At 45.8% G+C, this 24125-nt stretch overlaps 1 protein-coding gene across 3 annotated transcripts in view; it reads left to right on the top strand.

Annotated features, from left to right (window-relative positions):
* Positions 1–23566, top strand: part of LOC119173675 (hepatocyte growth factor receptor-like) — a 181491-nt gene extending 157925 nt beyond the window's left edge. The window contains exons 15-20 of one of the 3 annotated variants that reach the window (XM_075896063.1): positions 7307–7393; positions 8949–9133; positions 20886–20995; positions 21065–21227; positions 22204–22340; positions 22455–23566. In XM_075896063.1, the coding sequence (XP_075752178.1) occupies positions 7307–7393; positions 8949–9133; positions 20886–20995; positions 21065–21227; positions 22204–22340; positions 22455–22641 (869 nt within the window). In that variant the 3' untranslated portion in view covers positions 22642–23566. Of the gene's footprint in view, positions 1–7306; positions 7398–8948; positions 9134–20885; positions 20996–21044; positions 21228–22203; positions 22341–22454 lie in introns of those variants that run through there. The other 2 variants (XM_075896064.1, XM_075896065.1) reach the window with 2 other exon arrangements.
* Positions 23567–24125: the final 559 nt, after the last annotated feature.

Here is a 24125-nt window from a genome sequence, read left to right as displayed (position 1 = left end):
GTATCAAAATTGATATTTTAGTTTTTTTCGTGCATCTTATGTAAATTTGTAAGGTAGCACGTCCGGTTTTTCGGCTCAAGTGAGTCCTGAGAGTTTTGAGTGTGAGCTTTTGTTAAAGCTAGGAAATGAAAATTGGTTTCCATCCCTCTTTTGGCTTGGTTTGATCGAAGGGGGCCGAGTGCTTGCTTGTACAGGTGGTCGAGTATCAGAGATGCTGTCGAAGATTCGGCAATCACCCGGACCATGCCACAAGCGAAGGCCAGTTCCTGGCATTCAACTACTGACCTTTTCGTCGTCCCTGCGAGCAGCAGTGTTGACTGTTGCCCTCCGTGACTCATCTGGCGAGGGGGAAGCTGTTATGACCGGCGTCAGCAGGCGCCATGCTGTCGCTGAGAAGCGTAGCCGGGCCGCGTTCCCACGCCTGGAACTCCAGTTTTCTCGGAACCAGCGTCCAGAGATGACGGGGGAGCGGCGCTCTTTTAATCCCCAAACAAGTAGCCGACTCGCCGAATGTCTATGCTCGCCAGCTATTGTCCCTGCTAGCCGGCGGATGAGACGTCCTGTCGCCACGAAGCTGTAAGCCGTTCCGGAGGGGACAACAAAGAGCGTATTCCTTTGAAGAAACGGCGACCGCCGCCACAAAGTGCCCGGCTAATTGAGCGGACCGTTTGGCGGACCGTTTGATGTCTGCTGTCCGAAGCTTGGGACCCCTCGACCAGCGACATACACGACGAGCAAGAGCTCTCTGGCGCCTCCTTTAAGTGCAGTGATCTTGACTCGAAATTGGATGTTCACGTGCGCCGTGCCTGCTCGTACCTTGCACCGGTCGTGTGTATGTGATTGGTGTTCCACTGAAGAAGGAGGAGCCCGAGAGGGCTTATAACGGCGCCGCAGAGTGCAGGACGTCGCTCTGAACCAACTAAAGGTTTAACCACCACGCTCGTGGTTTGTGAACTCTTAACCTCATGCTGTAAATATTTGTAAATAGTGCCATAAACCTTGTTTGTTTTTCGTATCCCCATCTTGTAAGCGGTCGTTTCCTCAACCCGAAGCTACACCACGCTACCACAGCACTCCAGGGATCACAACAACTGGTGATCAGCGGAGGGATCGCGACAGCACGCACAGTCAAGCTCCTACAACACCCTCACATAACCACGGCTACGCCTCGGGTGCACAACGGCAGACTCATCGTCTTGCAATGGAACTGCAGAGGCTTCAAAAACTAAAAAGCTACATTGATGCAGTACATGAAAACACTTTCAAAAAAAGTTTCAGGTGTGATTGCCTTACAAGAGCCTTATGACCACGCCAAGCTTCCGGGGTACGTCACACACTGTCCGTCCTCCGAGAGCATCGGGTGGAGCATCACGATGTGCATCCTTGTAAGAAGGGGAACAGCGTTTGTTGAACACAAGGTGGACGTGGCGAGCGACATCGATAACGCTCTAATAGAAATCATACCAAGGAAAGGCATAACCGCTAAGTTGTTCGTCCTGAGCGTTTACTGCACCCCCTCGAAAAAACGTCTCACTCACAACTTTGACTGCCTCTTCCGCGAAGCAATGGTGAAAGCCGCCTTCGAACCCTTGTTGATTTGCGGAGACTTTAACGCCCCGCACACACACTGGGCATATGGCAACGCCTCACCCAAGGGGAGGAGGCTGGCCGAACTAGTGAATGACCTCGGCCTCACCTTGCTAAACGAGCCAATGTCGCACACCAGAATCAGGCAGTGAGCGTGCCGCGACACGACCCTGGACCTCTCGATGTGCGTTAACACGGAGTTGGTGAGCTGGAAAAATACGTTTGAAGACCTAGGAAGCGATCATTGAATCATCAACTTGGTCATTAAGAGGAATGCAGAACAAAGCGCAAATCACAAATTCAGGATCGTTGATTGGGACAAATTTCGCAAAAACAGGGACAATGAGATGGAAGAGCCCATCAAGGATATTAGGTCATGTTGCAAAAAAAAATCCTAGCAGACGTGGAGAAAGCCACTAAAGAAATCGAATGGACGGACTCGTGGGAAGAGGAAGGCCCGGGTGGCGACAGAACTGAAGCCCCTGGCCCAACCAGAGTGGACAGCCGTCTGGCGCGCCTCATCCTGTCCGAAAAATTGATGCAGCACAGAGTAAGCAAGCAGAAGTTTAAGAAAAAGCTACGGAAAAAAAATCATCGAAGTCAACCACGAAATCAAGACACACTGTTCCCGCTTATGCGAGCAGGAATGGGAAGAGCTTTGCAATACCATGGACGAAAATATGAGCGTGGGGCGCGCCTGGAAGATCCCGAAGCACCTGCTAGATCACGTCAGTAGCAGGACGGCAGTTCGGACAGAGATAGCCAAGTTGCGGCACAAATACAAGGACGACCCAGAGGCCCTCATGGACGAGATCGTGCGGACGCACCTCACTCGCCCCGAAGGCCCAGATAACCTTAAGTATACCTAACGAAGACCTCGACGCGGACTTCTTTGTACACGAGATCAGAGCGGTTCTTCAACTACTCGAGACGAAGTCGGTGCCCGGCCCAGACAAAATCACCAACAAGATCCTCAGAAACCTTGACAACAACGCCATCGTGAACCCATGCGAGTATGTCAATGAGTCCTGGAGGACTGGTCGGGTTCCGCGCGAATGAAAAATCGTGGACGTGGTGCTTATACCCAAACTGGGCAAGCCACTGGTAATCAAGAACATGAGGCCGATTTCTTTCACGTCGTGCGTAGGCATGGTGACGGAGCACGCCTGCCTGAATAGGGTGGTGACGCTCCTCGAAAGTCTAAACGCGTTTGGCACCCATATCATCGGGTTCCGGAAAGGACTCTCCACACAGGTCTCAATGCTGCAAATCAAAGAACAAGTCGTTGATGCACCGAGCACGCACCTTCCCGCCATATTCAGGCTTGATCTCAAAAGTGCTTTCGACACTGTGAGGCACACGGCCATACTAGAGAAGATGAGTCAGCTAAACCTTGGGGAGAGAATCCACCGATATGTCGGCAGCTTCCTCGACGGGCGAGAGGAGCGAATCAAGATTGACGGGTTACCACCAAAGACGGTCGATATTCAACCTCGTTATGATTGGTCTTCCGGAGCGGTTCAACGCGATCAAAGGCATCAACCATACAATCTACGCGGACGATGTTACGATATGGACGAAAGAGAGCATGAGCTCTGGGAGTATGCAAGTTAGGCTGCAGCGAGCGGTAAGCAAAGTCTAGAAGCACCTCGAAGGCATGGGGCTCGTCTGCGCTCCAAACAAGTCGGAGATCCTGCTCCACAGACCTCGGAAACCGGGACGTCCCCTGAGAGACGTGGCCAAGGTCTGTCAGACGGGCGTGTGTGTCACGACAAAAGGAGTCCGCATACCCACGGTGTCCAAGGTACGAGACCTCGGCCTCTGGTTGGAAGAAAATGGTGCCAATTTTGAGCTTGTCAGCCGGCTGCAAAAGAAAACGGCAGCCGCCACGAACTCGATACGAAGAATCACGAATTAAGAGGAAAGGAATGAAAGAGCACAATGTAGTGAGACTAATACAGGCGTATGCTTTAAGCCACATCACGTACGTTACTGCTTACGTCAATTGGAGTACAAGCGAAAGCAACAAGCTCGACATGATCGTCCGCAGTTAAGCGTACCTCACTACACTACCAACTACAGGCTTTTTGAGTTGGGCGTGCACAACGCGCTTGCCGAAATCATCGAGGCTCAGAGGATTGCGCAGCTCGAAAGACTGTCGGGCACCAAGACCGGAAGAACCATCATCGACTCCCTCGAGATTCGTTACCACGGGATGCGGGGACTTAAGGACGCGCTATATCCAGCGGTCAAGAATTTTATACTTACAGAGAATATGCCCCGAAACATGCACCCAGTGCACAATGCCAAAAGGCGCAGATGCAGAGTGGAGGCGATCCTCAAAGAGCAAGGCAGCCGAGAAGGTGTCCTCTTTGTCGACGCTGCTAGATACCCCCGGCCCGATCGAGGGCAACAGCAGAACGGACGAGAGCAACAACAACGCCAATCAACACCTGCCTTCTCCATAGTGGTGATCGACACGAGGGAACGAACTCTGGTGACGGGATCTGCGAGGCTCCTATCGTCTGAGGCGGCAGAAGAAATGGCCATAGCCCTCGCAATAATTCATAGTGGAAACGAGGATACTCTAATCGTCAGTGACGCCAAGACGGCGGTCCGAAACTTTACGAAGGGATGGGTATCTGTCGAGGTGGCGCACATGCTAAACGCCAGAGCCGAAGATTTGAAGTCTGCTGAGATTGCTTTCAAGTTTCTCAAGAGGTTCCCCGCGCACGTGGGAGAGCTTGGCAGCGACCAAAGTTCGGACCTCCTGTCGAACCACAATGAGCGCGCCCACTTCGTCGCGAGACTGCTAACTTGCCGTGACGTAGACGAAAGGGCCGCTGATGTGCCACACAATGACGAATGCGAAGCACCTGAGGTCGGAGGACATAATACCTCCACAACGACGATAACAGACCCCGAGGCCTTACAGGGCTGCATGTACATGATGGCTACCTTCCACGAGATCCTAAACCATCACCGAAAAACACGACGACGTTATCCACCACCCCACATGGAGCTAGAAAGGTCTCAGGCGCCTGATCTGAGGCGTCTGCAGACCGACACATTTGAGAATCCCCGACACCTGCATGACTGTGTCCGAGACAGCCGACATGGCGCCTGTACTTTGAGAGTGTGAGTGCAGTGTTCGCCGCCACTATTCGGACGAGCGTGAGTGTACCCCAGGACGACTGGCTGAGCGGTGGCGAGCAGCCCTTCTCAGCCCACGTGCAGTGGACCAAATCTGGGCTGTCCAGCGAGCCAGAGCTATCGCTGAAGACATCTCACGATGCTCAGCGGACGACAGCTCCTGGAGGCCTAGCCCGGGCCAGTAATTTCTTGTTGGATCCTAATAAAGCTAATTACCTACCTACCTGCACAGTGTTGTCCAAATATAACATATCGATGTATTCTATGGCATAAGGGTAACGCGAGAAATCAGGCAGCTGACAAGCTGGCCTGGGGTGCTTTAGAGATTAGACCAGCGAAGGCTCCTATAGAGACCATCAACACATACAGAAGCTGTCGACAAGCACAGACTAACCAGGGAACACGCCTCTTCTTTACATCACAGTCGGTCGGGGTCAGCGCGTACACCAGCCAAGTGGCTACAGATTACTTTCCGCGATGCACTTGTGCCCGACTTGCGAGACCTGTGGGGACACAGAACCTTATTTGTTTAGTTGACGTAAACTTTACCAAGACTGTCAATGTGTTTTTTTTGGTCCTTTGTTTTTTGAAGTACTCGAACGTCCAGGCTCGCCGCATCACAGCGTAATTGTGTTTCTGTGTGGTCACTGGACATTTAGAAAGGAAGTGTCACGACTGCTCTTGAGCCTTTTGAACGTTAAAGAACTCGCATCTGACTGGGGATGAGTGACATTTATGTTAAGGTGCATAGTGGTGATACGTGGGTTTTGTACAACACTGCTTGCCAAATGTGTAGAATGCTACCAGCGTGTGCCCGGTGCATCGCGATGTGCGGTGCATCGCGATGTGCGGCACTACCTGGTAGCATGCCCTTGCTTTGCTTTGAAATGCATTTTAGCTCAATATATTCAGAAAAGGGCGAACTGTGCCGATGCAGTTGCCTGCGAATTTCGCAAGGCTGAATGCGCATGCACTGGAAACCAAACCCAAGTCCTAAAACAATGAGAAACAACAATTAAAGGTAACAACGAAATGCGGCAGTGTAAAATAACAAGTGACGTTTTTGTACAAAAATCAGGTTTTCATATCAAAAACGGCAAATTGCAGATAAGTCCGTGATCGCGAGTGGAGTATTTTTATTTAAAAGTGGTGAATACAAGTACATATGTGGCCACCGCACCCTCGATGGCCGCATTTCTGTACACTCCCAGGTGCGCTTTTACTTTTGGATGTGTGTGTGTGTGTGTGTGTGTGTGTGTGTGTGTGTGTGTGTGTGTGTGTGTGTGTGTGTGTGTGTGTGTGGGCGTGTGTTTGTGTGTTTGTTTGTATTTTACGTGTACGTGTGCTTTTTCTCTCAACACCCTTTGTTCTGGCAATACTGCCTCAACCCAGGGCTGGGTAGCGAATAATTTGCTCATATGAGGTTAAGCTCTCAGCTTTCCTCTTCATTTTTTTTCTTGCCGAACCGTGCAAAACCCTAAGCGCAAATATATTTTGTAACATCTTACTTGGGGGGCAAAACGAAATGCTGGACAAAATGATGCGAGCTCAATTTAAACAACAAACTAAATTGCTTTAGTCTCCCACACGTGGGTGCCACTCACTTGTATTCCTCACCTCCTACGAAAGAAAACGCGGAAACGAGTGCCTCTATGACAAGGCAAACGGCGCTGAAGACTTTCCTATCACGAGTGACAAAGCGCCAGGCTATAACGGAACCTTCGTTTCCACCAGTGCAACTTTCCACTGGAGTGAAGAGGCCGTCGAAGCCATCCAGGATTCACGCAATAACCACCACACCCACACTGATTATTTGGAATTAAAACCGCTCTCTGTGCAACTCACATTCGACTCCAGCGTTTCATTTGAAATAATTTTGCAACAAAAACAAGTTTTCCCCAAAAAGAAAGCGAAAACTTCGTTTTGCAATAGGCACAGGCTATGTCCCAAATAAAAGTCCTTTTTTTAAACAAGTTTCTTCAGACCTTGCTCCTGCAATAGGCCCGGCTTTGCGCCAAAGTGTTCCGACATCCATGCACTTCCTTTTGCAATTAGGGGCACGCCGTGAGTGGTTATTGACTGTGTGTCACTGACGTAACTCGTGTTTATATAGTCAGATTAACACATGTGAGTGCAAGCACCCGAACCACAACCTGACTTAAATCAGACATGTCATATGCTATAGAATTACCACACGTAGCTCCTATACTCACCATACACTCTATCTATTATGTTATAACACCAAACGCTATAACCGATGTAGATAGAGTTATGCGGGTATAGAATAGTGTTCATTACAAATTTCCTATAATAGTTGTTACATTGGTACAAATGAGCTATAGTTCAATCAATCGAAAATGAAATAGTGACTTATTTTGTTTGAATAACAGTTATTTTTATATCTCTTTTCTTTCTCAACAAAATAACCCGAAATTAAGAAAATACATCACACCGTTTTTTTTACTTATGTATTTGTCCTATGAATTCAGGAATTTGTCACACTAAACTAACTGACTCAAGTTTAAACACCGATCGTTGTATATGACTTGTTTTGTTCTATTGCGAGGGCACTTCGGCTGCGTCTACCGGGGAACGCTGGAACTTCAAGGCAAGGAGGAGGTGCTGAGGGTTGCAATCAAGACGCTACACAACAGTGAGTACGTTCACTTGTTCGCATACTACCACGGTGCTTCAATCATGTTACTTAATAGCATTTGATAAAATAATGGCAAGCACTACAGCAGTTCACGGCGACTCACATATAATAGCTATTGACTGTTGACAATACCAAGTTGCAGTTCAGGGCATACATGCCAGATCTTGACCACTGACGACGCGAAGTTGCAAGTTATAAATTATTTGGACGAGTTTGGCGAATATTGACGATAGTTGAAGACCATGCTTTATTAACACGAAGTGGTTTGCCCTATGATTGCACTGAATGTTTTATAATTTTTTCATATACACTAAATTAGCGGGATATTGCTTCGTGCTTCGCTTTCGTTGATTTCGAACTCGTCAACTTGTTCCATAAATGGTTCTTTGAAGAGTTAGGCTTGTTACAGCAACATCCATTAACAACTAAAGAAAACGGATAGCGTGAAGGCAGGAAAGATAGGTGTTAGTCTGGATTTTGAAATTTATACTGTAATACTGTTACGTGGTTGCGTCTAGCCCGTCTTCGTAGCTTTAACTACAGAGCATCCTAAAGGACCATACCCTGTCACCGTCTCACGTCTCGCGAGAGCGTCTTGCAGGTCTCTCGCTTCATACAGGTAGACCGAGGACGCGGTGGGAGTTGAAGGCATCGTGCTTGAAGCAACGAACAGGTGAAAGAAGACCATAGAGCAGAAAACAGATACTCGTAAAGCCAATCACAGAGTCTTGATTGAGAAAAAGAAAATGGCACAATATATCACGTAATCACACCAAAAGGACAAAAAAGCACCACTGAGCAGATGGATACCAGAAAGGAACACTAAACAAAAAGGCACAAATAAACATAACATAAAGCCAAACAAAATACAAACAAATCAATTCTCCGAAGTTCTAACACCTTTCACTTGAGACAACACTGCCTTAGAATTTTTCTTTACAGTATTCTAGAACAGGCTTCACAATGGCAGGAAGGTAAGGGTAAGTCGGACAATGTATGTGCACAAGTTTATCATATTCACTTAGAATGCATTTAGTTTAGTATTATGCTATTGCTTCTGTCTAATCGTACCGAATCCACTTAAGATTATATTTACTGGTATGATTTCTAGTAAATAACCAGAGAACGTATTCCTCAAAAAAAGGTGAAAGCTGCAAAAATAACGAATGTTTCTCCAGTACAACTTCAATAACCGACGAAAAAAAAGTGGTAATGAAGAGTCGTTTAAATAAATTCATACAACACGCTTCCATTTCTGCAAGGCTCTTTGAGCATAATAAAGGTTTCGGGCATAACTGTGGTCAAGCTCTGTAGTTTAACAGAAATGTCAAATGCAAAAAAAAAATGTCTGAGTACAACAAATCCCTACTGTAAAACATTTCTCGCAGAAATGCTGTCTACAGTTGAACTCCATATGGTGGTTGCCGTTTAATTACACTTCAACACCACTAAATCACGAAATAGTAATGTGAAAATTTATTACATACATGCGGAATACAACGACCTATGTGTGTGGGGTGTTATATATTCATAATTAAATTGTGGCTTTCAGACTCCCGTGGTGGTGACAGCGATAGCCAACAATTCTTGAAGGAGGCGCTGATCATGAAAGATTTCAATCACGAGAATGTGCTTCCACTTATCGGTCTTTGCTTGGACGAAAGAGATGGACTCATGGTCATCACACCTTACATGAAGTACGGAGACCTGCACTCCTATCTACGTGACGAGAATAATGTAAGACAAGTGTTTTTGCAGATCACCAGAGCCTTCGTTCACTAGAAGCTTTGAATTTCTCAGTAAACTGCACTTTAACTGTAACTTCCACATTACATAAGTGAGTTTAAAAGATATTAGATATACAAAATTCTGCGCCACATTTGTTAGTATAGGAGAGTATGAGATAATTAGAACTCGCCTTCATGTTTTAGTGTATTATATAAAAATAAAGAAACAGGAATTTTGAGGGCAGGTTTGTTTTGATTAGACAAAACCTTAATTGGGAATGGTGGGCAAAAAGTCCAAGGAACGTATAGGCAATGTTATTAGAAGTAAATATAAATTATAGACGGTATGAAATTAAGGCGGACAAAAATGTGTCTTCGCCCTGGCGGAGACCGAACCTGCGAGTTTTGAATAACGTATACAATGCTTTCCCAACTGAACTACAATGGTGGCCATTCCTCCGTCCCCATTTATAAGGTTTACATATACATTCAAACCTGGGAGTTTAGTAAAACTGTACTGACACGACCAACCAAACCGCGATTCGAGCCTGCGGATGGCGCACTACGCCCCCATACGTCAGCCGTTGCATTTCCGCTTTGGTCCCCGCGGACCGATTCGTGAAATGCTCGAATCACTGTTGGTATCCTCGGAGAGCAATGCCGAAATGCTCGCTTGTAGCGTGAACGTCGTTTGAATGCTGGTTGCGGAGGAATCTGAATTATGCGACATGTCACGTGATTTATCTATCCACGATCGTGTTTGCTGTGTGAATGCAGCTTAAGTAAACACTTGACCTTGAAAAGAGCGATGGCGGCGAAACTCTCCAGAAACTAGCTTGTTTCGCTACCCAAGCGGCCGGAAAACCACACCACGTGGCCTGCGCGCAAAAATCGATCCGACACAAATTTTGCCGCCATGCGAAAGCGAATAGGGTTTACGCTTCACGGCTTTGGCTGCGCTAAGTCAAACCACGTGATCTAACCAGCCAGCCGCAGATTCAACATGGCAGCAAAGGCGTCGGGGTAGCTCGCATCGGCTCAAATTGCTAACTACCCGTGCGGCACAACTAAGCTTGACGGCCTCAACAAGGACGCGTTCATCGAGAGCCTGGTTTGGATTACGATCGCCGAGAACTCTAGAATTAGACGGTGCAGCAGTAGCGAGTCGGCATGCCCCAACGTGTCTCGTGTTTGTGTACAGCCATCTGAATCCGCTGCCGCCGCTTCCGGTGTGTTCGCTCGTGTCGTTTCTGCTAGCTTGTCTCCCTAAGCAACGTTTGAAATGGTGCGAGCTGTTTATTTTTATTACTTTGTGAGAATAACTGATATTTTGCACGAAATTTAGTACTCAGAAAGCAGGGGAAGTCTGATTAATTCGCAAAGTAGCGATGGCAGCGGCTGCATCAAGGGCAGAACGAATGCGAGCATTCTGGGCGCGCGCGGTAGTGGTTTTGCGGCCGCTCCGGCAATTTCATTTTCGCTTCAAAATTCAAGTGTGAATGCATCCTAAAGAGGCCCTACGACACTGTTTCACCCCACATATTTCGTCGGTTCTTCTGGAGCTGTGAAACGTGCCGATGTTGTTGTGCACATAACAACGCCGAAATCAGTGCTGTTATATTTTAATTCACGGGACAAACTATCTTAATTTTAGGGAGCCTTCATGTGCGCCCATCCGAGGAGACGCGCACACATGAAGGCTCCCTTCTTAATTTCAGACTACGGTGACACACAGGTGACATCGTGTCATGCGACGTGATGACAAACACCGTTCTCTTTTGATTGGCTTCACGCGAGAAATAGCGTGCAATATTCATATGATGGTAGCTAGGCCATACGAGTGAATGATAAAAACAGCAAAAACCTTTTTTATACTTTTTTTCAGAAATGAATCATTCGTGTTTCGAAATTATGTATTTTAAGAACAACGAACACAACACTTTGCCTGCGAGCGAGGCTAAGGTACGCCGGCGAATAAAAGTGGAAATGCATGCCACGTATTTAGTGAACCAAAAATACAACAGGCGGTGGGTACCGGTGTGGCCGTCTACAACGCGTCTTGATAGCAAGCCCACAAGTGACCCTGCCCAAAGCGTATGTGTGTATCTTACACAATGTGACCGTGAGATCGCTTGCTACCCGACGCACGTGGTTCGTAATGACCATACTAACGACACCGTCAAAAAAGAGCGGTGGCGGGGTATCGTGTGAAATCCACTATGAGGTGACATTTCTGGAATGTCTTTATGAGACGCGCGCTGTGATTGGAAGCGGTCTTTGACGTCAGCAGGCGAGTGAAATGCGAAGAACGTTTCTCGTCGTCATCTGCTCGAGTTCTTGACTTTGAAGACTCATGACTTCACTTTCCGTGGACCGATTTTCATCATTGTTAGTGCATTCGTCTCAGTAATCACCGCTACATTCGTTCTGGTGCTAAATGAGGCTGTCCCAAAAGTGTTGCAGGGCCCCTCTAGTAGCCATAACGGTGAGTGCAGAGCTGTCTCTTTCTGTCGGGGCTGGCATCACGAAGCGCGTGATCTTTTACGAGCTTTTCGTCCGCTATAACTTCTTCACATTTACATCGTTACTACAAATAACATGCCCCATACGAACTCTCAATGGCGCTGTGCACAACCTGAAGTCATCCATGCCATGCGCATCAAGTCATTCCATGCGCGAATCTGAGCACAGTATTTCGTTGTTACTGCGCTTTATTGCTTGTGCTTATTGCAAGGTATATGTAAACTGGTAGCGTATCTTTCATAGAAGACCATGTATCCAGTATTTGGCGGCTCGTTGCCACCGTCGTCATCTACGTATGGAGGGTACAACTAAAAGTGAACAAAAAATAAGATATGACGTCACCACCGGAAGTGGTAGTGACATCGGACTTTGCCCTACATGGCGCTAAATTGAAAATTTTCTTAATTGCTGAACTTTTACGTGCCGTTATAAATTTCAATTTCAATTTCAATTTTATTTTCCAGTTTATACATACTGGATGGTTGCGTTGGGTTAAAAGCTACATAAGTAGCTTGACGAGACCCAACGACCAGACTATACCGGGCAGTAACAGCAAGCAGTCCGGTGCAGTGGCGGAAAAACCAACAAGTAAAACAGAATACCATATCGTATGTACATATACAGCGATTTACATGGATTTACAGCACGAAGATTGCAGGAAGAAAAAGTGAAAATAAATACATGTGCATAAAAAGTTTTGAAAAAATAATTAAATAAAAGTGCTACATACAATAAAATACGGCTATAGCATAAGTAATAAACATAAATAATAATAACAGAAAATAATAACACCGTACCAATGTAGCAATACTAGCTATTCGGGACAAAATAAAAGAAAAACACTGGTCATATAACACAGCAAGAAATTCGTGTAAGCAGAAGACTGTGTTAAAGAAACAACATAAATTACGCACAATTCAATTACACAGAATGTCACAGTATGTGACATTACAAGTGAACGAAATATAAGCGGAAGTCTTTTTTACTGACCGTGTCAATGTCTTTATATTTATTTAAAGTAGATAGTAGGTTATATGCCAACGATTGATGTTTGTAGTGCGTCCTGAAATATGGAACTGACCATGTCTCAGGGTTCCTTGTGTTCACATTAGTTCTACGACGTTCTAACAATGCCAACTGTTTTATATAGTTCTTGAGGGATTCAGAAGCATATCGCGCAGTATGTAATAAACGAAAAGTATAAAGGTTGTCAATTCTAATAATGTTGTACTTAGGAAACACTTCTCTGGTGCTAGAATAATAGTCTACGCGATTTCATTTCAATAGTAATACGCGATTTCATTTCGTCTTATGGCTCACTAATTGCTTGGGCGTAAGGAAAGCAGGACCGACAAGAAAGACTGAGAAGCAAGGTTGTTTCAATAAAAGATTCGCGTACTTGAAATCTACACCCAAATCTTCGCAGATAAATTTTTGACACATCTGTTCATGAGCACAATATCATAATGTTACGAAAACTCACGTTGCCCAATCGTGGAAAACCACTGCAGTGAGACAGCAGCTTTGAGAATATCGTCTTTGCAACCGTATAGAGTACGGCGCCTTCTTGCTTACCGTGTCGCGTTGACCATCGCCAAAACCGAGGACACGCCAGCCGTGCGCCAGCGAAGGCAGACGGCAGTCACAGAAGAGGCTATCTACACATTGTTTGTGCTAGTCCAGCTTTGAAATGCCACACCAGTGAACAGCACATCAGCAAATAAATGAACTACAGAAGGTACGCGGGAGACCCTAACGCAAAAGTGAGCGATGCCTCGTTAACCCAGCATTGCGCAGAACTAAGCACAAGCCCTGAGAAAATATGCCTGGATACGACCCCCACTTATGGCACTCGACCAAAAAGATGGAGCAATGAACCATTTAGCCAGGAGTCAGATATACTGTAAAGTAAATTTATAGCTATCTTAGACATGTATAAAATTACGATTATTTCAACATTATATTCATATGTATATATATATATATATATATATATATATATATATATATATATATATATATATATATATATAGAGAGAGAGAGAGAGAGAGAGAGAGAGAGAGAAAGAGTTTTTGGTTTTGATTGTTTGTCTCCTTTTCACGTAGTCGCGCTTCAATCGCCAGCTTGCGTTGATGCGTCTGGAAATAGGTTTTCGCCACTTTTCGTTCCAAGTGTCAGGACCTATGTAATTTGACCATGCCTATTGTTTGTTTGTTTTCTTATTTTATTATTGGAATTTGGTCATTTGCTAAAGCTTCGAGATGATGTCTTTTTCAGAGGACGGCAATGCCACATTCCCACCTCAAGTTTTGATATCAACCCGTTTTAGTGTCGGCGATTGCTAGCGCAAACCACATCTGCAGCGTTCTTGGAGCTTCAAGACTGTAATCTTTTTGTTAAGATCACGCCCACTTCGCGAACATTTTATAATATTCTGGAACCTACGTCGCCGCTAACGATAACGCTAAAATATTTCACGGTACGTGTATAAATGCCGACGCGCTTCACCACTTGTGAATTGATCGACGGCTATCAGTGCACGTGTATTGCCGTAAACGGAACTTTATCTTCCTGGCCGCAAGTTCTACCTACGAAACAGTTTCAGATAAGCATCGAGTCTTTTCCCTTCGTCCACGTCATAACGCCGTGACAATACATAAGAAACTCTGTGATTGATTGATTTGTGAGGTTTAACGTCCCAAAACCACCATATGATTATGAGAGACGCCGTAGTGGAGGGCTCCGGAAATTTCGACCACCTGGGGTTCTTTAACATGCACCCAAATCTGAGTACACGGGCCTACAACATTTCCGCCTCCATCGAAAATGCAGCCGCCACAGCCGGGATTTGATCCCGCGACCTGCGGGTCAGCAGCCGAGTACCTTAGCCACTAGACTACCGTGGTGGGGCGAAACTCTGTGATTATGCGTGTACAAGCTTTTCGAACTTGCTATGCGCCCAAGTGGTCTTACGGGAATACACACACTAAGTAACATGTGTGCCTTTCGTAATGGGTGGCTGGCTTTAAACAATGAAGTCGTAATCATAATCACATGATTCGATGCCCTCTGGAAATGTATGCGTGAATCATGTAATGATACTGTGATATAACCAGTTTATTTTTTTTTATTCCGAAAAATCCCCAAAGGGACCTCATGACGAGGGTATTACATTAGGAGGGGGGGATATTTACAAGTATTGTGAAACCTGTATACAGAACACCTGTGTTTGTAAAGCATGTGTATGTAAAGTAGTAAGCTGTCTAAGCAGAGCAAGTTCTTTTCAGTGTACTTCCAAGCAGACGCGTAGATGTGGGGTATTATTGTAGTGTCTGCCGATCTGTAAAGACGCAAGGCTATGTGGTAGAACATCTGCTTGCCACACAAATGGCCTGCGTTCAATCCTCACGTAGACCCGGAAATTATTATAACTTTTACTTGAATCTTTCTCGATTTTTCAGTCACGGACAAGATGACGAATTTTCGCTCACAACCAACGACACCACGCCGACACCGACGCAGGAATTCCTTCGAAACGAGCTCTTTCAAGCTAGCGCATGAAAACGGCAGCGGCTTCCGATTTCTGTGGCGGGGCGTCCACCGAACGTCAGGTTCATCGTTAAGAATGCGTAGGCTGACAGGCTAGCACGAGACGCGATACTTCAAAATAATTGTACAAGCAGCTTTCGTGGTTTTGGGGCACCTTCACTAGAATTAGGAGTGCTCAAAGCACAACAACCGAGGAAGGAAGAATGATACCGCAATTCTTCACTGGCTCTGTTTGCGCACCGTATTTCCATAACTTGTTGAAATACATCAATGTTGGTGTCTTGCCTCGTCACAAGGGTACACACCCGGTGGTTGAGGTGCAACAGCCCCGCAAGTGTAAAACCCGGTTGACTAAAAAGGGGGTGCAATTTTCCAGAGTATTGCTTGAAGAGCAAAGGTTATCTTCTAGCAGTGGCGATCGGCACTTGACTTTAAACATATTTTGAGGCTCGTAAAATGTAGATTCATAAAAATTGTTTATAATAAATTGAAAACGATACATCTATCATGGAATCAATAATGATAAGATTGATCTTAAAGGACCCGTAATCCACCTCTGATATTTTTTTGCAGACAATTCACGTAAACGCGAACGTCTTGGGCAGAATGAAGTCGCCATCAACGATTCTACACGTGGCAGCGCTACGAGCCACCTGCACGCCACAAATTGCAAGAAAACATCCCTCCTTCTTTCCGGACAGTTTGAGCCTCCACGTGACGCACCGTTCCACTACCTTTGACGCGCCGATTCAATAACGATGTGATTGGTCGAGCAAGAGGCAATGACTTCCGGTCAGTCTGCAAGCAGCTCTCCGCGCTTCTGGTTGTTTTTCGTCGTGTTGCCCGCGTGCATGCCCCCGCTCACGAATCAGCTACTGCGGCCCGTAAGAAAAACTGCACGAACTAAATCTGATTGTTTTGCGATGACTTTTACTCAACGCAGGGTCCATACCACCACGATTCCATAGTTCGCCAACGAGCGCGCAGCTACAACGCAACTGACGAAGTCGACGACGGAGTCGCGGCAACCGGAAGTAGACGGTGTTTCAAGCAACGTATCAGCGATAACGTATGCCACGCGAGATTGGAAGGGGTATGGGAGAGGCGCTCGGTGAGTTGACAAAGTGGCTTGGGAAAAGATACAAGCGGAGGGTAAAGCAGGGGAGAGTGAAAGTAGTGATCGCCGTGGTTTCGATAATCAAACGTGTCCCACTCCGGTGTTACTGCACCATTCCAAAATACCTCACGGCTCCGTGTTCATCCTTAGGTGGTTTCGACCTTAGGTGGTTTCGACCTTAAGTGGTTTACAGGCCATTTAAGGAGCAAAAGTGGGCCAGGGAACAAACTCGTTTAAAGGACGTCTTAGTGAAAATTAAGAAGGAAATGTGAGGCTTAGTGAAAGTCTTGCAAAGGCAAAGCCAGTGCTGGTCATTAAAGTTGACACACTGAACTAAAACGAAAGCAAGCACGTGAGGGGGAGGGGGGGGGGCAGGAAGTTAGGTATAGGCAGCTGTTATTAAGGAGTTTGCGGAGATTACTGCAGGCAAGGCAGGGCCGGGTTGAGGGACAAAAAATATGTGCGATGCAATTTCCCCACATTGAACGTTGTCAGACTGATGATGATGATTGAGGATTGCAGAAAAGAATAGACGGAAATTCGTAACGTAATCAAATACAGACTTGCACAATGATGCCCTTAAGCGTAAAAGTCAAATGAAAACTTGTTCTAGTGAAAACCAATGTCATATATACCCCTGTATCTTGCATTAAATATACACAACCGATTGTTCTTAGAGTACTTGAAAATGTTAACAGCAACTGTGGTTTCGAGGAGCCATCGAACACCTTTTATGGCACGGTCCATCTATTAAGACAATCAAGTAGTTGCCCTTCACACCACGATGGAGTAGTTTGACTGAAAAAGTTTTCACAGTTTATATTTTGTGACTGTGGTCTTGTGTACCACAGCTCAAACGGGCAAGGTTACTAAAGACAACTACTAATGAAGAACGCTCACTTACTCTTACTATTGAAGTGTGGTATTGAGCGAAGAGCTCCTACGATGTGTCGCTGGTATCCACAGCAGACCTTCCCAACATTCCTTACAGTATTTCTTCGCTTTGTCTAGTGCAGGGTAGCCAACCTTCCGCAGTCTCGAATAAATTAGTTGACCTTCCTTCATCCTTGTAAAGATCCTTCCTATACGCGCTGTATATATCTAATGCGGGGTTTCGTGTGACCTAACGAGAACCAAATATGAAGGACCACCACTTCTTTTTCACCAAACGAAAAACTTCAAGTGTATTTTCACATGGGTCAGATTTTATTAAAACTTTTGCCCCCCCCCCCCCCCTCCTTGTAATAAAACCTCTGATTTCGATCTTATATCATGTGGTACACTTCCCATTCATACGCAGCTACCTCGGTGGCTTGACAGCAACATATAGCTTGTAATGTTTGCATGAGTCGATTTGATTTGCATCATTGACCGTTACGTAGCACCAATTTTACGCTTCAAAATGTTTTCTTGGCTCGTTACTTCAGGTGTCAGGTTGCCGAGAAAGAAAAATTAGAACGCTTAATCAGGAAAGCTTTTAAGCAAGCCTTAGGATTACCAAAAAACACGAGCACGGCGAAATTGTTGGATCTAGGATTGCACAATACGCCCGACGAATTGGTAGAAGCGCACAACATAGCCCAATTCGAACGACTTTCAAAAACGAAAACGGGCAGGTGCATCCTCGAACAACTAGGCATATGATATCATACGCAACACGGAGAAAAGGAAGACGTGCCTGCGAGGGTGAGGGACAGAATAGTGGTCCCTCCGTTACCGAGAAATATGCACCCCGAGTATCACGCTGGCAGGAGAAACAGGCGGGCGCAGGATTCGCAGAAGAAATTCGGCAAGTGCAAAGAAGCGGTCTCCGTTGACGCGGCTCGTTACGCGCGTAACGCGGCTTCGCGGCTGCGGTGGTCGACCACGAAGGCAGATGCAAGACGAGCGTTACGTTAAAACCCAGCACGCAGAGACGGCCGAGGAGGTGGCCATCGCCCTTGCGGTGACCATCTCTGAGGCCGAAATAGTGATCAGCGACTCGCTAGTGGCGATACGAAACTATGCTAACGGCCGGGTGTCCCGGGAGGCGCTGCGAATATTGACGGTCAACGCGGAAAGAATACGAAACAAAAAATTGGCAGCATATTCACGGAGTGATTTATGGAGAGTGGGGTGAAGCATTCGTCCGTCCATTCGTTCCTGCTTCGGTCCGTCCATGCGTCCGTCTGTGTGACCGTACATGCGTTAATCCGCCCATCCGTGCGTGCGTCTGTTCGTGCGTCCGTCCCTGCGTCCGTTCATGCATCCATCCATGCATCTATCTGTGTGTCCGTTCGTCCATCTATTCAACACTCCAAGTACCACCATCTCGCATCTTTTCATCATATATTCCCCATATAGAAGCACCTCCAACCAGCAGACATTCCCAGGACTAAACGAGAGGCGGCACACGCACACTTTCTTATGGCTTGCGCTTCGGGTCTACTGCCCACCTTTAACCACGTTGAGTTCATGGTATATACTAGTTCACTGTATTCATGGCACTGCGGCCCAACGCTCGCTAAACCTTTCTTTCTAAAACCAATGAGGTTACGCCCAGCGAGTATAACGTAGCAATCCTTTCCTGTCAGATAGTCAGATAGTGCTAAATGCACATTCCAAAGACTGCAAATGGGAAAAGAGAGACCGGAGAATTCGGCTTTTACTTTATTACGGCTTGCGCTTCGCGTCTACTTCTCACCTTTAACCACCTCGAGTTCACGGTACATACCAGTTCATTGTATTCGTGGCACGGCGGCTCAACGCTCACGAAACCTTTTTAAAACTAAGGAGGTTACACCCAGCGAGTATAACGTAGCAACCCTTTCTTGTCAGATAGTGCTCAATGTACATGCCAATGGCTGCTAATGGGTATCGCAGCGTGCGCGTTAACTAAAAGCCGAATGCTCCTGTTTCTAATTCCCCATTAGCAGCCCTTGGCATGTTCATTGAGCACAATTTTATATTGTTCAACAACGCAGAGAAGAAATTTTTCACCAGCACCACCTTGGAGGTCAAAATGTTATAGTTGTTACACACTACAACAGCTACGAGGGACGAACGGGTGTCGTTATAAAGAGCTTAGCCTCTAAAATGATACATTTGTGATATGGACACCTGCCCGCACGCACTGCCCTCTGGCCGGCAACGAGGCGGCAGACGCGGCGGCTCGAGAGCTCACGAGCCGAGCAGCTGCGCATGCCGATGCCGCCTCTACCGAGGCCACACGCGGAAAAGTGTGGGAGTGGGAAGAACGTATGACTAGCTACAGTGAGATTACGCAGCACTACTAGCTCAGTAGGCGTAAATACTCACCACCACATAGCAAATTAACTAAGAAGCAGTCAGTTGCATGGAGACAACTTCAAACAGACACTTCTCCAAATCCAGTGATGTTTCGCCTCTGTTACCCTGACCTGTATTCGACAGATAAATGCAAAGCATGCAATTCCCGGGCAACCCTGGGGCATATGTTATGGGAGTGCTCGAGTCTCAATGACGCAGTCAGCAGTACAAACGAGGAGGCAGTCTCGAACCGCAGGACGCGCTGGGAGGCGGCTCTGCTCCGCTCCGCCTTGAAACAACTATGGGCCGTCCAGCGAGCCGAGGAAGCCGCCCGAGCCCAAGGGCTCGCGGCCGATGCCTAGACCAGGGTTCGAGCCCGCCCCTATTTCTCATCGCCGGACTCTTAATAAATGTTGTATCTCTTTCTCTCTCTCCCAAGGGGTGAAGCATGAATCACATAGCAAGACACCGAAAAGCTTTAACACCAAAACGGAAAAGAAGGGTGTTGATGTGATCAGTCATGATTGAATGTAAATTGTAGTATGTTTTTTACTTTTTTTCTTATGCGTGTTTTTGGCGCACGTGTACGTGAGTAGGTGCTTCCCAGGTGATAATATAGGTTGTTTGCCTCCCTTTTTCAAGTTTTTTTTTTGTTATTTTCTTTTTCTGCACCTGTGTACTCGGTGTCTCCTCGCAATTGCATTCTTTTTTTTTTTTCGGATGAAAGGGGTGCTTCTGCAGTGTTCTTTAGTGTTTGTGTTTATTCTTGTATCTTCTTTACATTTACATAAGCGAAAAAGAACACCACATCAGTGCTGCCTTTTTCTTCTTTCCTTCGTCCTTGGCTTATTACAGTGATCACTCAGACGAAACTCATCCAAGTTTCTCTTCCAGTTAACAAAACGATAACTCAAGATGCGTATCCGAGACTCCAACCCCAACGCTGTCCCAGCTCATGGAGAAATCTCTAATGTGTGTGACTTGTAGATAACGTTGGGGATTACATACGATATATATTCAAACTGAACTATCACTGATGTCATTCCTATCCTTAAAAGAAATAAAACGGTTCCAAGTAAAAGCTATCTCAAACGTTCACAAATTACAACTACACAGAAATAGTTGCTTTGCTGCCCCCTTGAAAATATTGCGTCAAGTACAGGAGAACGACAATGTGAAAAAGATAATGTTTAATGCTGCGATGACTACTGCAAGAAGCCTTTCACAGAGTCCTGTTCATGCATAAGTTCGCGCCAAGTCTTTTCAGGTCTTCACATGTTCTCCAATTCTATTTCATTGTTACAGAGACCAACATTAAGAGATCTCATAACGTTTGGAATACACGTGGCCAGAGGCATGGAATATCTGGCACACCTGAAGTTCGTGCACAGAGACCTTGCTGCTAGGAACTGCATGTAAGTCACGTCACTCACTGACACATGTATGCTGTCATCTCAAGGCTAGCTTTCTCATCTTGTGAATAGGCTCAGCGAAGATCTCATCGTCAGAATAGCCGACTTTGGTCTGTCGAGAGACATCTACGAGAGAGATTATTACAGCGAGCAAGACAGAAAGACTAAGCTGCCCGTGAAGTGGATGTCTCCAGAGAGCTTGGAGGCCGGAGTCTACGATCACAAGACTGACGTGGTAAGCGTTGCGACGACTAAACGTTGCTCGTAATTAATGGTTTCATTGCAGCATAGTCTGCCCTTACACAGAGCTACCCAAAATATCGATTACATTCAAGAGGTAGTTCACTTTAAACATGGCAGGGTTAGTAAATGACACGATCTATCTTTGTTGTTCCCATAAAAAAATAACACGACGGTTATGTTTCCAGGTATTCTTTTTTTCCACGAGCCATTAGAGAATTGAATGCCCTATCGCCTGATGTAAACATTTTGGACAACTATCTATTTTAGCACGCTTTGGGAGGGTATTTACTTTCTATATTTTCGTATGTAACCCCCCTGCTGTAAGGCCTAATAGGACGATGCAGCTATGCAATAAATAAATAAATAAACTTTGATCGTTTTCGAACTACAAAGCTGTTTCACACATTACATGCACAGCCACCATTCTTAAGCATTTGGGGCACATGTACGTGGTGCCATCTCTCGGCGGCAGCAACGGCGTCCTGCCATAACAGAATAGGTGAAAAAAGGTTAAAGGTTGCTTATCGAGAACTATACGTTTTCCGTGGAGCAGATACCTGCGAAAACACTTTGATAAAATTGAAGTATCACACAACAAAGCATGTGACGTCCAAGGACAATTGCACGCTGCCCATCGGAAACAGTCTGAGAAGCCGCGCGGTTTGTATTTCGACAGTGTAACTTTGAAAGAATATTCAAATGAGCCTCGGCTGTGCAGAACCGGGAGTCATATATGACAACTAGCCGCCACTGTCATTGACGAGAGATGGTACGACGTTCATGTCTATAAATCCGAGTCATACGTTGAGAACACTACGGGTATCTTTCGTTTGTTCACATTAGCTAAATCTGACGATGGGCCTTCTACAACTCGCTCTGTAGATGTATGGCTGCTAACCTAAATGTGTAGAAAGTAATGCGTAGTTGCTCAAATGAAGCTGAGCCAGCCTGTTGACTGCCTCACCCAGTGGTCCTACGGCGTGCTCTTATGGGAACTGGTAACCCGTGGAGCGGCACCGTACGCGCACGTCGACAACTGGGACATGCTCAACTTTCTTAAGGATGGACGTAGGATGCAGCAGCCTTATTTCTGCCCCGACCAGTTGTAAGTTTGTCCTACCGACATAGTTATCGTCATGTGTGTAATTGATACTTTGTGTAATGAGCGTAAAGCAATCATCTCTCTAAATTTTTATATCTTCTTTGTTCTCACGTACAGGTATAAAATCATGCTTCAATGTTGGGAGCTGGATCCTAGGAAGCGTCCCGCATTCGCAAGGCTTGCAACGGATGTGGCTAGTGTGATTACCAGCCTCGAGAAGAAGAATGAAGACAAGAGGATCAGTTTGAACGTCACATACATGAACTGCCCGCGACCGTACACCGCTGATTCAGAGAGCCGGTGACTGTAACCGCCGGAAGCACCCTGCGCGGGAACATTTTTGGAAAATATCAAGATGATTACATAAGAGTTCCCTTTTTTTTCGTTTTCTGTTTTGTTTCAAAGAAATGTTATAGGCCAATGCAATGATGGTCAAACTCAAAACGGGGAAATTTCTGCGCACGTAAAAGTACCAGATAATTATTGTTGCAAGAAAACACTTCGACTACAGAAGAAATCTGTGGGCTTATAGCGCTGCGGGGGTGGTCCATCTTGCTAATAAACCAAGTTTGAAATAATGAAATACCATTGAGGGCAGGAAATGTGTCTGTCAGGAACCAGGAAGGGGGCGGGGTAAAGAACTTCGGTTCATTGGAAAGTCTGAATCGTCCTTTCTGGAAATAATCTTTTTTCTCAATTTACGTTGGTTGTAATTCTTGTTATGAAGAAAATTACTTCATGTGTACAAAAAATTTCACATGATGAGTCCTGTTTTCCGCTTGGTTGAGCGTGGAAGCTCGGTAAACTTTCATTAAAGTGGTAAATGAAGGTCGTGGTACAAATTAACCCAGCTAGAAAGTCTACTTCCTCTGTGTACGTTCTAACTTTGAGTTTAGTTCTGAAAGTGAGGAAACGATGCGTACGAACTGGGGACCAACACCCAATAAGTGTGTCTGGAAATGAAATTCTCCAGAAATGCAACGGTAGACAGCGAAGATGTTAATACTACTGCTGAAAGAAGCATGTGGCGTTGGACTTGAGTGCAAGTAAAAACACGAGAGAAACACAAGATATGTAATTCGGGTCCGGGAAGAATGTTTTAGTATAAGAGCTGTACACTATAACAAATGCTTCGTTGATATTTTATGCTACTTCACAAATTTCTCTTTGCCCCATTCCAAATAAAACTATCATCCCAAATGCGAAATAAAAGCTTCACCACAACACAACCTCGTGGAGTGGTGAAACTGTTGATGAAGCAAGAGCCTAGAGCAGGATGTCTGGAAGTCAATTATGCTACTGGTTCTAAGCCATGAGTGCTTCGGCGACCCCTTGCGGACTGGTTCTGGTGCGAAGATAGAGGGACCCTTTGCAGTCGGTGAAGTGGTGGGGTGGGTCATTTCTCCCTGGCAAAAAAATGTTCAGAACAACCACACCAGGTTACTTACAATAACTAGTCGATAAGTTGTGCGGTCTGTAGGTGAATTTAACCTGTTTCAAGTTATGTTTATTCTTCAAATATGCAACGCTTGAATAGGTATGCTGGTGTGCATACGTAGTAGAAAATTATAACAAAAGCTTTACAGCTCTTGCATGGAAAAGGGGTTATATAAATTAGCTTCGCCACAACACAAGACAGCCATGTGATGCAGCATTAAAAAAAAGGTGATGGTTATGGGATTACGTGTGCCTCCAAGAAAAGCGCTTAATTACTAACGCAATAGCGCTAATGAGCTCGTTTTGCTGAAATTCCAGCGTTGGAGTGGACGTCGTTGGCCGTAAGCAAAA

This window comes from Rhipicephalus microplus, chromosome 5, assembly GCF_043290135.1.
Source record: "Rhipicephalus microplus isolate Deutch F79 chromosome 5, USDA_Rmic, whole genome shotgun sequence".
Lineage (NCBI taxonomy): Eukaryota > Metazoa > Arthropoda > Arachnida > Ixodida > Ixodidae > Rhipicephalus > Rhipicephalus microplus.
Note: the sequence above shows the minus strand (reverse complement) of the source record. Positions and strands in the feature narration are given on the sequence as shown.